The sequence below is a fragment of the Centruroides sculpturatus genome, unplaced genomic scaffold (assembly GCF_000671375.1).
Source record: "Centruroides sculpturatus isolate CEXI.00-Female unplaced genomic scaffold, Cexi_2.0 scaffold132, whole genome shotgun sequence".
Taxonomy (NCBI): domain Eukaryota; kingdom Metazoa; phylum Arthropoda; class Arachnida; order Scorpiones; family Buthidae; genus Centruroides; species Centruroides sculpturatus.
This window is the reverse complement of record NW_019384471.1, coordinates 289,431-307,130: the sequence shown is the minus strand read 5'-3', so window position 1 is coordinate 307,130 and position 17,700 is coordinate 289,431. Positions and strand designations below refer to the sequence as shown.

General features: G+C 30.0%; 1 protein-coding gene across 1 annotated transcript in view; it reads right to left on the bottom strand.

The window, feature by feature from the left end:
• Positions 1–605: 605 nt before the first annotated feature.
• The window catches only part of LOC111621187 (cytochrome P450 4C1-like), a 26,795-nt gene continuing 9,700 nt past the window's right edge, over positions 606–17,700 (bottom strand). The window contains exons 2-11 of the mRNA XM_023363268.1: positions 14,062–14,174; positions 12,912–12,997; positions 8,216–8,397; positions 7,910–7,982; positions 5,151–5,277; positions 4,915–5,076; positions 3,826–3,999; positions 2,325–2,391; positions 1,353–1,532; positions 606–1,275 (exon numbers count right to left, since the gene is read on the bottom strand). Of these exons, the coding sequence (XP_023219036.1) occupies positions 1,118–1,275; positions 1,353–1,532; positions 2,325–2,391; positions 3,826–3,999; positions 4,915–5,076; positions 5,151–5,277; positions 7,910–7,982; positions 8,216–8,397; positions 12,912–12,997; positions 14,062–14,174 (1,322 nt within the window). The 3' untranslated portion in view covers positions 606–1,117. The remainder of the gene's footprint in view (positions 1,276–1,352; positions 1,533–2,324; positions 2,392–3,825; positions 4,000–4,914; positions 5,077–5,150; positions 5,278–7,909; positions 7,983–8,215; positions 8,398–12,911; positions 12,998–14,061; positions 14,175–17,700) is intronic.

The window sequence follows — 17,700 nt, the reverse complement described above, 5'->3', positions numbered from 1 at the left end:
CCAGTCATTTTTCTAACTTCTTTCGAAGAAAAATAATTGAATTAATGTCGCGTGACTTCAGTTTTGCCTCGGAAGTTTTTATATTATGAATCGAGGTTTACTGCCTTAAAGATTTCCATATCTGTTCTTGAATTTCATTTATCTGATGCCGTTGTCAAGAATAAAGAGAGATAGAAACAGTGGAAATTTATAGGTCTACAATTTTTTCAAATTGCAGCCCAGTAAACACACTTTCCAACTAATTTATTTCGCTCGATAACGACTATGACGTTAATGTTCGAATAAAATAATTTGTTCATGTATAAAAATACAAATATAAGAGATGTATACATATATAAAAATAAAAGTAAAAAAGAACAGCTGCGCTCCGTGAAAATGCATCCAAGAATGACAATGTATATCAAGCACTATTTATTTTATACTTTCAGCTTGCACAAGGTCAGCGTTATATACAGACACTAAAAAGTTAAACAAAATGAATCAAAAATACATTTTTTGTTTCATGAATATAATGATTTAATAAATGCAACGAAAGTGTGAACATTTCTTTCAGTTTCATTTTAGAATTATGTGTACAAAAATACCGAAATTTTGTATTAGTTAATAACAAAAATAATCTGTATTCGTTAATAATTAGATAATAAACAACTTTATTGACCTTAGCAATAAAATATTTTAAAGTGGCTTATAATATGCTATTACTCAAAGCAGTACATTATGACAGAAAGTATAGTATCTGTTGTCCAGTTTACCCTATATACGTTCTATTGGATTTCGTATTTAAAGATAGTCTGAGAAATAAAATAAATTTTTGTCTTAGTAAAGACAGAGAAACACACGTCAATTGTATATCTATAATAATTATTTAAAAAAAAAGACTGCAATGACCATGAGATCATTTTAGTAAGAGTGTACAAAATTATGTAAGAATTTATTTTGTAAGAAAGTTAACTTAGGAATGCTAGAAAATCTATGGTTTAGGTTTCATTTCGATTTATTACAACGTCGTTTAGAAAAAGCAAAAGCACTGCTGTTTCGAACAAAATGCCAAATATTAAAATACTTATAAGAGTAACAATTTATGAGTACGTCTCAAAAGCATTTAACGTAAAACTATTTACGGTTCTCTTGGTTTAAATTGAAGTTGCAGTGATCGACTAGGATTAAGACTAATTCTGAACTTGACTGAGGTCGTTTTTTCCAAATATCCTACCTTCAACTTTCTTAAGATACTCGCCAGAATCAGTTTAATTTTCATCATGGCCAAGTAATATCCTAAAAGAAATAACTGGAAATGTTAATTAAACTTGAGATGTAATAAATTTAGCTTCTATTTTTCTAAAGTTCCTCACCCGGACACATCCTGGGACTTGTCGAAAATGGGATGTAGGAGTAAGGTGAGCGTTTAGAAGAATTTTCGGGAAGAAATCTGTCAGGATCGAAAACATTAGGATTTTCGAAGACATTTGGATTGCGATGAAGATGGAAAATAGAAACAACGAATATCCAGTCGTTGGAATATTCTTTATCTCCTGAAAGAATGAGATTTAAATATTTCATATTCTATACAGTAAAATCTAATAATGCTAAATTTTGCGTTTATAGTTCCTAAATCTAGAATGAATCTATTGTTTTCTAAGTCTTAAATTTTGTGAAATTTTCAATTACGAATGCCAATGCCTTATTACTACTTTATTATGGATATTTTATCACAGGATGGAAGAAAAGTCTGTTAAACGAAAATGCGTGTTTAATTATTAATTAAAATACATTATTAGCGAGGACCGAACGTTTACATCTGCTCGGTGTACCTCTTGTAAACATTAGTGCCTTCTTTGTGATGTTTGGAATTCTGGCACTGTCGAAAGTAACATTGCCTTTAGAAAGGTAATGAATATACTAGTAGGCTATGTATTGTTACTTCCGAATGTCCTACGTTTTCAATTTCAAAATTGCATTTAAATTTTCAAATTTGAAGAATACGCAAAAACAAAAGTTAAACACATTCAACATTTGGAAACAAATCACACAGATAATGAAAAGATAACAGGCAAACAAACACTACTCGAATACACCAAAAATAATCAGGTAAGAAGAAATACAGAGTGCATAAAAATTTTTGTCTTCAATACACAAATTTACTCACCCGTTTCTAATATTTTTATATTTATTTAACTACTATTGGTTGTTATTAAAACACTGTAATATAATATCTCACGTGTATCGTGTTTCTCGCTCATATGGTGGTGAGTTAACAAAGTTTCCGTATGGACAGAAATTTAGAAAAGAAACATACTTTATTATCGAGAAATTTTCTTCCTTACCCAATTTTATAGATTTTTTGATTTTCCTAGAAATTGCGGGAATAGATGGGTAAAGCCTCATGGTTTCCTACAAAAAGATAATGCGAATTTTTATCCAATAATATTAAAATACACATTTCTCAGATGAAGTTAAATTAATCAAAATTATAATTTAAAAATTATACGATTATAATAATTATTCGTAAAATAGGTTAGAGGTTTGGAAGACATTCAATAACAGTAACGAAAATAAAAGAAATCTGTAATTAGTTATAAAGAATAAATATTTCACAACTTTCTTAACATACTTTTACTTTCTCTACGTTTTTCAAAGTATTATATTCCTATCAAAATTTGCCCGCCGACTGGTTTTGCCGCCGACACGATCCTAAATATAAACACCACGATGAAAATTTCGTAAAATATATGTGTGTGTTTTGGAATTTATTTAGTTTAATATCTCTGGATAGGCTGAAAATTAAGAAAAGAAATTTGGATAGTAGCTTTAATTTAACGGGAATTAAAACTATGCAATTTTCGTGGTTAATTAAAGGTCGAAGGAGTGAGGAAATAAAAGAGAGTCATCTGTCGTATTTTCGTGGTCGGATTTTAAGAACGGTTTACTCGTTATTGTCATTTACAATTTTTCTCTTATATATAACTCACCACTACTTTCAAAATTTTTATTTTGCCTGTCTGTAATATTTAAAAATATTATAATTAACATAGAAAATTCTCATAACAGATGGCACCAAATACAATGTAATTTATTAAAAAAGTACTTCTGGTATTGCAGTTGGTTCTTTTAATATTTTTCTACTATAAAAAATGAGATCGAATTCAACAAAAACTCTATCAAATAGAAAAAAAGTCAATTTTTTAATTTGCATTAAATTAATTATGTGTTTACATTAATTAAATATTTCAACTAATTATTCTTAATAATGAAAATATCGAAACTGTATTCGTATTTGCCAAGTACAATTAGCCTATAATGAAATACCTAATTATTTTTTATCATCCCAGTTCGTGATCAGAACTGGTCAGATGTTGGGTGGAATGTGGAATACAGTGGAGCAATGTACTGTACCTACCTCTTTTAAACAAATGAAATACGTACAATGTTTTTTTTTTTTTTTTATTAGACTTAAAAATTTTGATGGAAAAAATATAGTTAATTTTTAAGAGCTAAAACAACTCTTCACCCTAAGATTTGTCCAGACAAATTTCTTAGGCTCTTTCTATTGACTGTCTTGTTAATAGCCTGTATGCTGTATGATTTAATCTTAAAATTACATCAAAGTTGTCACAGTGACAAAATGCCAGACAGATAATAATATCTACAAAATTAGTCGAATTAAAATCATATATAACGTTTGAGATTGTGTAACGTTTGCCAGTAGCCTATATAAAAATTAATTTACCAGTAAAAGTATAAAAAATATAAATGCATTATCAATCTTATAATAATCACACTTATATCATATACACGTTATCATAAATATCGCTAAAAATTGCCGACCTTTATGACACATTCCAAATACTTCATTTTGTATAAATCTTCATTCTCAATAGATCGATCGATATCATTTTCAAATATGTAGTCCAACTCTTGCTGAACTTTTTTTTGAATGTCTCCGTGTTGACTTAATAAGTATAACGTCCAGGTGACAGTTAGTGCTGTTGTTTCGTATGCCTAATATTTAAATAAAAACGTTATCAATATATTTTTTGAATTTTTATAATTAAACTTATTCGAAAAAATGTTTCTAAAATTTTCGCATATGTTGAGAATGAGCCTGTAGAAGCACAGTGCATATAATATTTATTTGTTAATTCATATTAATTCAAATGTTTTTATGTCCTTATTTTATACTGTTTGTTATATAAATGTCTACTAAAACGGATCTTATTAATAGGACTTATTCTACTGGTGTTTGGTATTGTTCGGTTTCTGCGATTGAAGATAACTTATTCAGAGAAAACAAACAATTTTTATTGTTCACTTGATAGTAAAGATTGTTTACTTTCTGTGAATAAGTTTTCCTCAATTGAAGAAACCAAATACCAGTACAATAATATTAGTAAAATCTTTTTCAGTAGGCATTTATATAACAAACAATATTTATCTGGTTTAATGATTATTCAGTATTGTTTGTATTATGCTGACTTAAATATAATAGCTTGGCATCGTAGAAAAAGGTTGACTGAAGCGCATACTCTCCACATCTTAATCTTTGGGACCCCTTTTCATTTAAATATATCAAGGATAACACCATCTTTTTTATTAAATTTATCAACATATTTTTTTAGATTAATATAAGATTAATTTATTTTGCATCACTTCAATAAACAAGAACTACGTATATTAAAATGAGTCAATACCTTAACAGCTAACTCCGAATTATACACGGCTTATCAATAATTTTACTATTGTGCTCACAGTGTGCAAAATGTAATTAACTGAAAATAAACCTACTAAGCTTGTATTCAGTTACGCATAATATAAGCGAGGGCAGGTTTCTCAATTATTTACGAAGAAATATCGTACCAGATGATTGTATTTGTGGATTCAAAATGTCAAATAAAAAGAAATATGTACTCCACTTACAGCGCCAAGAAAAAATTCGATCTCTTCGCAAATGCTCTCAATGGACAGTTCTGGATTTTTATCTCTAGCATCCAAGAGAAAGTCCAACAGAGATTTTCGATTTCCATTAATTTCGGTCGTGTTTTCTTCGTCTTCACGTCGTCGAATTTTTTCAGCAATTATCTAGAAACAGAATTGAAGTTTAAGAAAAATTTTTGTGTGTAATTATTCTTCGAGAGCGAGAATTTTTTACGAACCTTTTTTGTTAATTTCCTTAAAGTTTCCTTGTTTGATCTAAATTCTCTCCCTTTTGGTGTTAAATAAAAGAAGCAGTCGAACGACATCAGAAAATTAATTGATCTATCAGGTACTGGCTTAAATGTTCTATAAAATAAATAATTCATGAAACGTGGCATGTTCAAATGTAAAATTCTAATATAAAATGTTCAAATATTTTGATATTGCGATAATATAATATAAATATTTATTCTTCTGAAATTCTCAAAAATTGATGTGGTGTAATCTAAAAAAAAATTTAGATATATAAATTTGAACTGTTCTCCGTTTGCCTGTCTGTTTTTTCTTAATTTCGAAAAAGAGATAGGTAGATAATAGCTGACACAAGGTAGAAACCTCTTGGAAAACAAAATGCCCCAATTAACTAAATATGAACTACAGATGCTAACCGGAAGTCATGTTGTTTTAATTCAAATATTTTCTTCTGAAAGGTGTTTGATAAATATCCGGAACAATTACATTGCTAACGAAAAAAGTATGGGGTACAGGGGCAAACCACCACCAGTTTGGGTAAAGACCATATATTTTTAACTAAATAAATTAAAAATATGATTAAAAATTCCAGGCCGGAATTGTAACGTAACAATAAATAATTTTTGGAAACGTATAAATTTTTACTAACGTTTTTCTGATGTGTCTTTTCTTCCTTAATACGGAGAAAAATGTTAGATAGATGAATAAAGAGACTAAATTTTAAAGTATATGAGCAAGACGTCTGAATTAACTATATAGAATTATCTAGTTAGCTACGAATGTCTCAATTCACACATTTTTCCTTAAACGGAGATAGATATATGGCACCATTTTATTTTTAACAGGAATAGTAAGATTTACAAGTTCAAGACACTACCAAAATTTAAGACTATTGTAACCCGGCACTGTGATAATTTTGAATTGAAAAAACAAGCGAATCTAGATAATATAAGGATTTGAAATCGTATCTTTCTCACGATATGCGTAAATCTCTCAATAAGAAAACAATTCTGAGCATCATATCAAGTGTACCTAAGTTGTTGATAGAAAAAAATAATCTCAGGTTCGTGATACAAGTCACATCAGATGCATAACGTGTAAAAGAAAAACCATTGTGTTCATTTAAAAATTCAAACTCGTTCTCTTCGTACGTATATCTATTGAACCGATCTATTAAACCGACATTGTCCCACCAGTGTCCAAAATGTTTAGTTCTCTGAAAACCAAGATTTTGGTCGTGTGTTTGCACCATGCCGGGACAGACTGGCATTTCACATAGACGTGAAAAGTGATTGAATGAAACAGGAGAATTCGAACATCCTGAATGCGTCGTTAACTTCACTGAATAGACAGATTTGAAAGTATTCATACTATTGAGGTTTTTCTTATGCATAGCTATGTTATGACAAGGTGTAGTTGTCATTACAAGTAGAAAGGGAAAGATGGCTAGGCTTATATAAATAAATTCCAACAAAGGATTTAATGAACTGAATGCATTACTATTTTCAGGAAAGATGACTTGCATAAACGGTTTCATAATATGTCTTCATATACGTAGTTAAAATACAATTGCTTAGCAGAGTTATGTTGCAAAAAGTAGAAATCAAATAAGAGAAATTCGAGTCAGTTACTTTATGCAATGGTGTAAGGAACCAAGTCCGAACGTTATTTTTATTTACTTTTATTTTGCTTATTATTCTATTTTTGTTTGGGGCTTATGTTTTGTTAGGACGAAGTTTCCTCACCATTCACCTTAGTAACTTAAAAATAGAAGAAAAACCAACTCACCGACGAAAGAAAAGCGCCGTAGAAAAACTCGCGCACACTTGCGCTTCCCAAGCGGAAAAAAGTAAGTCCGCACCGAGAAAAAGGGGGGGAAGACCCCACAACCCAGTTAGGAATCGCTAAACCTTAAAAGAATAAAGCATCCCGATAATTGTTAAAAAGAATAATGTAAAAGGTTAGCGAAGTATTGTCGGAAAATAATCTGCCAGATAAACAAGAAAAATTTAATGTTACAGATAAGTATGTAAATGAGGAGAGTGAGCTCATTCAGAATTGTGACGTCACCTCACACTATAAAGCCTCTAACTCAAGTGAAAACGAACGAGGTGAATTCCTGATAGCAACGAGCTTTGGTGAGCTTCGTAGCAGTGAACGAGAGAGGTGTCCGATAGGATTTTGAAGTTATTCGATTTGTGGATCGACGATTATAGAAAGTCTTGAGAGTTTGAGGAAATAGGTTCCTAGTATATTGAGGTGACGATTAGGATCTTTAATTTATAAGAATTATTGTTTATAAGTTAATTCTTTGATTTTGTCGAATTCCAAAGGGGAATAGAATTAAGTTAGAAATAGATTGATTTGAGTTTGTCGGATTGATTCTTGTTGAATTTCATTGAATAAATTATTGTTTGATTTTTACTAAATACTGTATAGAGTTTATTAATAGAAGTTTAATTAAATATTTGATTTTGTTATTGACAAACTTTGTCATTATTTAATTCGGTGCACGCTTAAAGTCCAGGCCTGGCACACTAACGCGAATCCGCGTAAAGTACCCGTTAGGGAACGGCTATTTCCGGCACACAGTAGTGTCGATAATCGTTGGAAAGTCGGAAAAATAATATAGTACTTTACAATAGAATCTATTTTATGAAAGTGAAAGAAGAAACAACAGATCGAAAATAGCTTATTTAAAATTTGCATTTTCTCCTGGTTTCAACATCTGAAAGTAAATACTTACGCGTTTATTAATTTCTCATAGTAAGAAGTTGTTTCTCTGAAAGTAGAATTCTCTTTAACTCCAAGAATTGTATCTGAAATAAATTTTATATATTAATAATATAAACAATATAACGAACATTAAACTATTATGTAACAAATTTTTAAATTTACAATTTAATTTTTATTTATTTTCTAATAATTATAAAATTTGACATTTTTAATAACTTTTATTGTCAATAATTTATATCAAGAATTTATCATAAATCTTAATAAATAAAATACAGTATAAATTAATCAGATTAAACATAAAATGCATTCTGCATACCATACAAAATATTAAATCCGCACAGTTTAACCACACGTACTACGAAAACTTTCTCGTTTTCCATCAACACCTCAACTAATTTTCTGGCATTCTTCTCGATTATCGGAATAAATGAATGCAATACTTTTGGGCGAAAGGCGGGCAACAATAGTTTTTTTCTTTCCTTATAACCTTCGTCACTTCTGAAAAATATTTCTGGATTATTATACATTTTTTTCCGGGTTGTTTACTCGGAATTTTCATTCCAATTGCGAGTTTATATATGATGTTAAGTAGATTAATTGCAAATTAAATAAATATAAATTAAGAAAACTTCATAATTAATAAAATAAAATGCCAAATGTCAGTAGTCTTAGGCACGATATTGAGAACTAACCTTTTAGCATCAATATAGTTTATACATTAGATATACAGGAATATATTGTATGCTGCATAGTTATATTCATTTGTATCGCGCTGAATCAGGGCACACGCGAGTGAATTCTAATGACTGACTTACAGATGATCTAGCTTCCGTGGTTACGTTTTTTAATTTCTAAATTGTGCTTTATATTTTTTAGGGTCTATGTAATTCTGTTCGCTATAAACTGTAATTCATTGACCGTAAACACATATTAAAATATAGGATTTTAGCAACACTGGTTAGTATCGTAACGCCATGTTGTGTTCTTTGTATTTCCATTCAACTGCAAATTACTTGATATTGAGTGATTAAAACTTATTAACTAGATTAAATTCATCAAACAAGATTTGTGCGGCGATTTAAGCTTGGATTCGCCATTGGCCAGTAGACTGTCTCTAATTCGAAGAATGAGCTCACTGTTCCCTCCCTCAGGCAATAAATAACCTAGCGAAACTCTACCTTTCTATAATAAGTCTATGGGAGATCTTCTTGACGTAATTTTTTTTACAGTTCTTGTTTAAACAACTATTAAGCTTTTATTCGTACTTTCTATAACGAGACATATTACAGCAAGAAGTCAGTGTTAATTGAAAAGAGTCCTATCAAGTTTCCCCAGCCAACTCCTTTGTCTTTTTAAATTCATGTCTTTCAGCTAGAACATTAACAAACGTTAAAAATTTGCATTTTTCTTCATTATGTATATCTATGTTTTGTTAATTTTCATGTTAAACAACTTTACTAAAACTAGAAAGTGTCTTATGAAGAATGTCCAGCAATAAATTTTTATACGAAACACATTACTTCCGGATAATTACGTAATCGCAAAGGGAATTAATTATTCGCTTACTATAGTCAATTATAGTAATATAGCAGGTAGGTCCGGCGTTGCTTGGGCAAAAGTAACGATAGTGAAGATTAATATTATTACGTTACAGTCAACCTTACCCGTTTTCACAGAATGCAAGAATTGGGTCCTCCTGTTTCCGGATTAATTAGAGAATTTTTACATGGTTCAAAAAACATTTTCGATTTTCCGGAAAAAACTGCATCGGCATCTTGCACGTTGTTTAATCAATTTTAAAGTAGGTGAATATGACCGACACGTATATTTTTAAAAAATTAAGATTTTAATTGCGAATTCCGACCCCCCTAATTAATTAAATTAATATATAAAAAATCGATTAATTAAAAAAATTAAAAAACTATCGGAGGTCGTTTTTGACATCAGAAAGCAGCTTTAAATAACTTTACCGAAGGAAAATCTACGCGTTACAATTTAGGAACCATGAAATAAATTTGATAAAAAATTCCCATTAAAACACAATTAAGCCTTAATCGAGCGTCATCAAAGGTAATTAAAATCGCGATAAAATTTTTTCGCGCGGACAGAAAATTTTGAAATTGTCAAAAGTGACCTTAACTACCAAATTTTACGTAACGCTATGTAACCTTGACAAGTAATTCCATTGTAACGTAACACTTTCATTGTTACGTGACACTTCCATTGTTAACACTTCCATTGTTATTTAACACTTCCATTGTTGTTAACACTTCCATTGTAGATGAAAGTGTTAAGACTTAACGCTGTTCCTCTTCCCCCTGGAGAGGAATTTCGAAAAATCCCTTCTTATTTTGCTTTCACGTAACGTCCCCTAACTGTGTACCAAATTTCAACTTCCAACTCCTAACCGTTCGGGCTCTGCACTTATTATTATTATTATTATCACCAACCCGTCTCGATTATATATATAGATTCGTTCATATAAAAATGAGTTAATTAATATTTTAAAAGTGATCTAATTTCAATAGATTTTGATAGCTCCGCACGTATCCTAAACACATCTTATGACTTGTGTGAGTAAAAAAATTTCATAAAATTGCTAAATAATTTATTTTATGTAATAATAAAGTCTTAATCTTAGGCAACAGATTGTAATAACTAGGTGAGAGGTACGTTTTCCGTACCTCTCACCTAGTTATTACACTCTAGGTGAATAACTAGGTGAATATTGCCTCTATACGAAAATTATTAGGCTGCAATTTGAAAAAAATTGTATATCTATAAATTTCCATATCGCCTGACTGTCTCTGTCTTTCATAATTATCAATAATTTCGACAAAAGAATTAGACATAAGTTGGCACATGGAAATATCAGAGTTAAGACACAGTTTAACTATATACCAACTTTTAATTTGTACTTGGAGTCATTTTATTTCAATTCAAATGTTTTCTCACAAAGTTACATACATAACTAGCAGCACTGTATTGATAATAGGAATAGAATGCAGTACAAAGGCGAAACACTACTATACTCCATGTTGGCAAGTGCTATGTGCTACCGTCACAGTAACGACACAATAGTGCATTGATTTTTCGCTGTATTATTGTCCCAATAATTCAATAAATGTAATATATATTTTTTTGAATAAATTTTTAAATAATTATATTAAGTTAATTATTTCGTTAAATATTTTTCCGATACATTGCTCTACATTAAAGCCCGCATGTACATGTAAAGCAGTTAGAAGCACCAAAATGAATCAATATATAAAAATTCCTTCGATAATTTGGGGTGACAGTTCGACATTACGACATAAGTTAGAATTATATGAACGTAACTGCCGAGTTTTACCGAGATCCTTCCCTTACATTCGTGGCTTCTTTGAACAAATATTGAATAAATAACCAGATAAATAAAACACTACTGAAGTCGTTTATAAAATACTTTGCACATGTGAACCACCAAAAGCACACGTTGATGAAACAAAGCGAAGATTACAAACAAGATTACAACACATCGCGGATTTGAAATATAATAGAATTAACTCTGTTTTTATAAACATTGACAACTCATAACTGCAAAATAGATAAGAAAGACGTTACAATAGTACACAGAGAAAAAAATTGGTATAAAAGAAAATTTAAGGAATGCTATGAAATTACTACAGACAAAAATATTATTAACAAGAATCTAAGCATAGAAATTCATAGAAACTGGCTACAACTATTAAAATAGAATGTTTATACACTTGCAGTTGGGGCTGTGTGTGCCACTCTGAGAGTGAGATGTTTCACGTTGAGAGGATGCAGGGGAGGCTGTCATGTCAGAAGGGAAGGGAAGGGGCCTTAATGCCTGACAGATATTCAAAAGATACAACCTATGTAACAGACTGAAGAGGGGCGAAAGCCCAAAACACGTACCTGTATGGATTAAATTTTAATAATCAAATTATTTGTCAAGTGTCAATAAATTTACCAAGTCATGACATTAAACCGAACGAAACAATTTAAACTATTTGGAGGAATTTTGGCAAGATTATTTTTAATTAATTAATATCCTAAAAAATATTGAGTTGGTCACTACCAAAACATTCCAAGCAATTACTTGTGTATTAGCCAAATAATTTTCAGTAATGTAAGGGCCCATCAGTGACTAAGCGGTCTTTGTCCCTCAACACTCAAGATTTCCCGGAAAACATTATTTCCCTGCTTCATCTAACAATCAGGCATGTATTTCGGAAAAAAGCCAACAAGGCCAGAGTCTCCAAATGAACATGAATAAAGACTTGAATCATGCAAAAAATACCGTAGTTTAAGAGGAAATAAGCGAGAAAAATCCATTTTTCACTCATTCCCCGGTTGAAAAATAAATAGCGATGACTTTTTAAATAAATTAAAAATAGTGTGATCGGTTTTAAAATTCATTGTGGAAGTGTTAGCTAAAAATAACAGAAAGGGAATACTTGAGGTTAAATTCGAATACGTAAAAAATTAAAAAAAAAAACTTCTTGAGAAAAAAATTTACAAGTAAAATTATTTATTGAAATGCATTTTTATGTTATAAACATTAGCAGATACTTTTTATAGTAATGTAAAGAAGTGCACATAATATGAAATAACCCTACAATATTAGTCTGATGGCCGAGCAATCACGGTTGCAGCCTAATGCTCTGGGGAACCTGAGATTGGATCTAGACAGGTAAAACAATTTTCAAAAATTTTTCAGGGTGTGGTCCGTTTGTATATGTTAGGCTCTGTTCCTCACCACCCAGCTGCCTCACTGTGGGTCTGGCAGAACCTATAATGGGCTTGCAAAAATAAACCCTCTTAGTGCCCACAGGTCAGAAAGAGTTAAAAGGGTAAAAACCCTATAATATTTAAACTGTTAACTAAACTTTTTTCAGATACTTTGAAACTTCTACACACTTATTTATTATATCATAATTTTATAAGAATCGTAAAATACAAAATATTACGTGAAAGAATGCAAATAAATTTATACTAATGATTACCTCATTAAAACGGAGTCTCCAATCCAATCTTTAAATCCGTTGTACAGGATGGATTTGTTAATGCATTGAGAATCACTTAGCAGTGTCTAGAAAATAAATAAATAAGTGTGAATTTTAATCAGTAAATAATAAAATTAATAAAATCACGTATAGAAATACAAAACTAACTACACTGCTGAAAAATATCATATCTAATGATTGAAAGGTCATTTTTAAAACACTGAAAATTTAATGGTTCAGATTTTTTTACATGAAAAATATTTGTCATATAGAATTATCGTGGAAAAAATGTTGAATTTTGGACTGTTTAACACATATTTGCTGATGCAGAGAGTAAACTCAAATTCTCTCATTTGATTATTATGCATGTTAAAGACTTTGAAAGCAAGAAAACTTGCTGTATTTGAGAACAGAATGTTTGAAAAACATTCGGATTTCTCTCAATTTTGAAAAGTAATACCCGTGCTCTTACATTTGGCTTCTATTCCCCAGAAACGTCTTATATCCTGATTTTTTCTTCTTGGTATCTATTCTGTTTTCTGTGGGAAACACGGCGTAAGTTTTCTTGCACCAGAGCTTCGGATTTAAACTTGGCAAACTACATAAAATCTATGCCTCTCCAAGCATTGACCCCAGTTTTTTTCTTAGTAGGCAAGTTGGGCATCTGCTTCTTTAGTTATTTTCGCTTGTGTGAAATATGTAATTTCATTGGCTAGTATAAATAGGTGGTTACGCTTGTTACAATGAATGTTACACAAGGATAATGCCATCTGAGAGGTTTTGTAAGGGAAACTGAGCTTTATTCAGGCGTTACAGATGTGGAGAAAACCATGAAAACTTCAGGTGGCCAGCACATCTGAGCGAAGAGCGAACCCACAACTGAACGCCCAGTGTTCAAAGAACGAAACTACTTGCCCACCTGACGACAAAAACGTATTTTAAAACATGGATGTAGTAATTTTAACTCTTGAACAAAACTGAATACCTCACTGGTCTGAAAATTTTTTATTTTCCAAATTGTTGTCTGCATTCAAAATCAGGTTATTTGTTGTTATAATTATATATTTTCATTTGTTTTTACGCCATCACTTATGACATAACATGAAATATGACATCACTTTACGATTTATATATTTTTCTAGGAACTTACTTGAATATAATCCGGACGATACAAGAACAAGAATTTCGCAATTAGAACATTTAAAGAAAAATATCCTTTGTTGTACGTGTGATTCAACATCTCCGCAAACGGTATAGACGAACCTGGAAACACAAAATATTTATATAAATATTTTTATTTGTATTGATTTTGAATACAAAAACAGCATCTAAATAGGTTAGTTACTAAGTAAATTTTATTAGTTTTGAAAGAAAATTTTTTTGTCAATTTCACAGATCTAAAATATAGTTCGGTATTTTCAATACATGATTTTCAATATTGTCTGACTAACTGTAAAAAACTTTGCTTTTACGTGTTATTTAATATAATCATTATCGTCAGACTCTAACTTTCAAATTATAAGTGCGATAGTAAAGAAAATCCACTAAATAATTTTACGTTACTTGACCTCTTCACCCGTAAATCTTCAAAACTTTTCATCCGTTTCACTCTGAAAATATAGATTTCTGATATTAGCAAACTTTACAAAAGAATGACATCAAGTAATTGATGTCATTCTTTTGTAAAGTTTTAACACATATTTGCCACAAATAGCTCAGAATTTCGTTACTTATTCTCAAACTACTTGTGCCATGTTTGCGGACATTATAAAATAATTATATGCCTGTTACTGTGTGGAAGCACTACTTTGTTTACTGTGTTTAGTTTAATAATTCATGCTGTTTCTCGAAAAAATTCTAAAATTTTCCACAGAAAATTGCGTGTTAGGGGGATTGATGCTATTAAATTTTGGGTGGTTAACAGTTTACGGGATGGGAAGATAAAGAAGACCGAGTGTCATATTTTCAGTTGGGTCAGATTTAATGACGATTGTAATTGTTATTAGCATACAATTTTTGTTATAAAACTCATCACTTCTCTCAAAAAATTAATCTTTTTGCTAATTTACTCTAATAAAAAATATAAGGTCCTATAACAGAAACATCACTAATGCAATTTGATGCTGCCCAGAAAGTTAAGCAACACTACTGCATTTTTTATCTGCTAGCTTTGTTAAATTATCACGTCGTAACCTGGCGAGTTGTTTTAACAGACACTAGAATTATGTTATAACAAGCATTATTTTAGTTTTGTAATTCTATAAATAGAAAATATATATTATCTTTCGGTTTTACATAGTAAGTAGCTGAATTAAATAACTTTTTCTAAATATGTTGTATTTTTTACAACATTTTATACATTTTATAAAGTATATTATTGATATATAAGACATATATTTAGCGGAAATCTTTTTACTGTGATAAAAAAAACTACATACATGACGAAGTGTAATTTATATATAAAAACGTTATGTTAGTTTTTTTTATTTCACTACACTAAAGCTGTATTTTATCATCAGCGTGGTCACAGACTTAATTATTATATGCACCATAAAAGCTTTTAAATTTTAATTTTAAGTCATTTGTTTTATGTTTAATAAAATATCATACAATATTTAGTTCTGATCTAACCACAATTTATGTAACAAATTATTTTAACGATTAATAGTCTACATGTATTTAATCAAAAGAGAGAGAGAGAGAGAGTAGCTTTTTTGTGAACTCTTTCGTAACCAAACCATAACAAAATAATCGAGCTTGCACTTTTAGGAACAAGCGCAATTTTACAAGGGCCGGAGTGATGTGAGAATCCGAAGTTTTACAAAAATCAGTCATCGATGTCGTCATACTTGTTCGATATTTGGGTTTATGTAGTACATGAGAAAATCTCCATTTATACTTTCTTGATGGTGAAAACGACGCATTCCCCTGATTTTCTGACCCTTTGGCCAGAGCTATATCGTGCTAATATCGTAACTGATAGCCGAACAGTCAGTCATTTCCAGTTCTTTGACTGTTACTCTGTGCTTTGAACAAATTACCTTATCGACTCAAACTCGTAATATTTGTATCTGAATCAAAATAACTTTTTCGTCAAACCAGAAATAATTCTAGGTTTCATCAACTTCAAATCTACACCCAGAATACACGTTAACAGAACTGTTCTAACATTCCAACCTATGCATTTATTTAACCTTCCTAAGGAACTAAACTAATTTTTTCTGGCATCAAATTTAAAACCGAGTCCTTCAACTAAAAGTATTCATCGCCACGCAAACTTCATGTAAACTCTCTCTCTCTCTCAAGAAACGCAGAGATATCTGAACCTATTTTAGCTCGATCTATTATAACTTGTTTATTATAAAATGAATTTTGCTTTACAAATAAACGGTTATTTGTTATGTTAACCTATTTCTGTATGATTCACTTTTTACTCGCTATCTCGCAGTCTCCATCCCGAATCCAATCACTCACTCACGCACTTGCTTGGGTGACCGACTTTTAAATCCATACTGTTTCGCTATCGCAGCTTCCACGAGAATTTCAACACCGTGGTGTCATTCCTGACAGGGCATGGAAGAAGTGCCGTTTTTCCAGTCACAAAGTTAATTAGAAAAAGTAAAACGTTTTGTACATTCGACAGAAATTCAAAAGTAAAATAAAAAATATATGTTATCAACCAGTGTTTTATAATTTTTGTTAAAAATCATATCAAAACGAAACATTTAATATGTAACTTTTTTAATAAAATTTTACGACATAGTAACAAACTCTTTATTGGTTGAAGTAACAGCAGACTTAACTGGACCAGAATAAATCATGTTGTCTACATTGAAAAAATCAATCGCTTTTTCAAATTTTATGTAAAAGCTGTATTATGTCTTTACATCAATCTAGAAAACTGCATTTTTTTTTATTTGAAAGAAAATACATATATCTAAGTAATACATATAGCAAATTAATTAGATTATTTATAATACTATTATTTCATGGGCTTATTAATATATAACATTAAATAGATTTTTTAAAGCTTTGATGCCATTTTAAATTAAATATTAGTAAACTAAACAAACTTTATGATATAAAACAAAAACCAAATCGAATGAAGCGCGATATCGCGGTTTTAAAATGTAAAATATACATTTATATATTTAACGTAACACATAAACAAAAAGCTCTGGCAGATATACAGATCTTGTAATCATTCTAGTAGGTTAAAAGGGGCCCCATTTAGCACTTTGTTATTATTTTTTTATAAGAAAAAAATTCGTTTAACTCTGGATATAAAACTTTATCATTATTTCATGCGAAATAACATTAATAGCCTAATTAATTAAATGTTCTTTATATTAATTTAGATGATTCATGTTATTTGATTACTAATTTATTTGTAATTGCACAAATTAATATTGTTATTTAATATTTATAAATAACTGTATGCTTAATTATTAATTTTTACCTTAAAACAATTTTGTTCGTTTAAATTCAGCATTTTTTATTTTTCAATGTAAAATAATTTTTGTAAAAAAAATCAAATACAGTAGAGCGTCGATTTTCCGAAAGTCAATCATCCGAAACGTCAATCATCCGAAAGAATTCCAGTTGGCAAATTTAAATTTTCGCCAGTGCTGTGGCGCTTCAATCTTTGTCTATGTTATGGGCTACTCAAATATTTTACGTTTTTGATACTAAATTAACATCTGAAGTATAATTTTTTATTGTTTTTATATTTTTCAATATATTTATTTTGTTTGTACAAAATAAAAAAATAATTTTTAACGATACAATA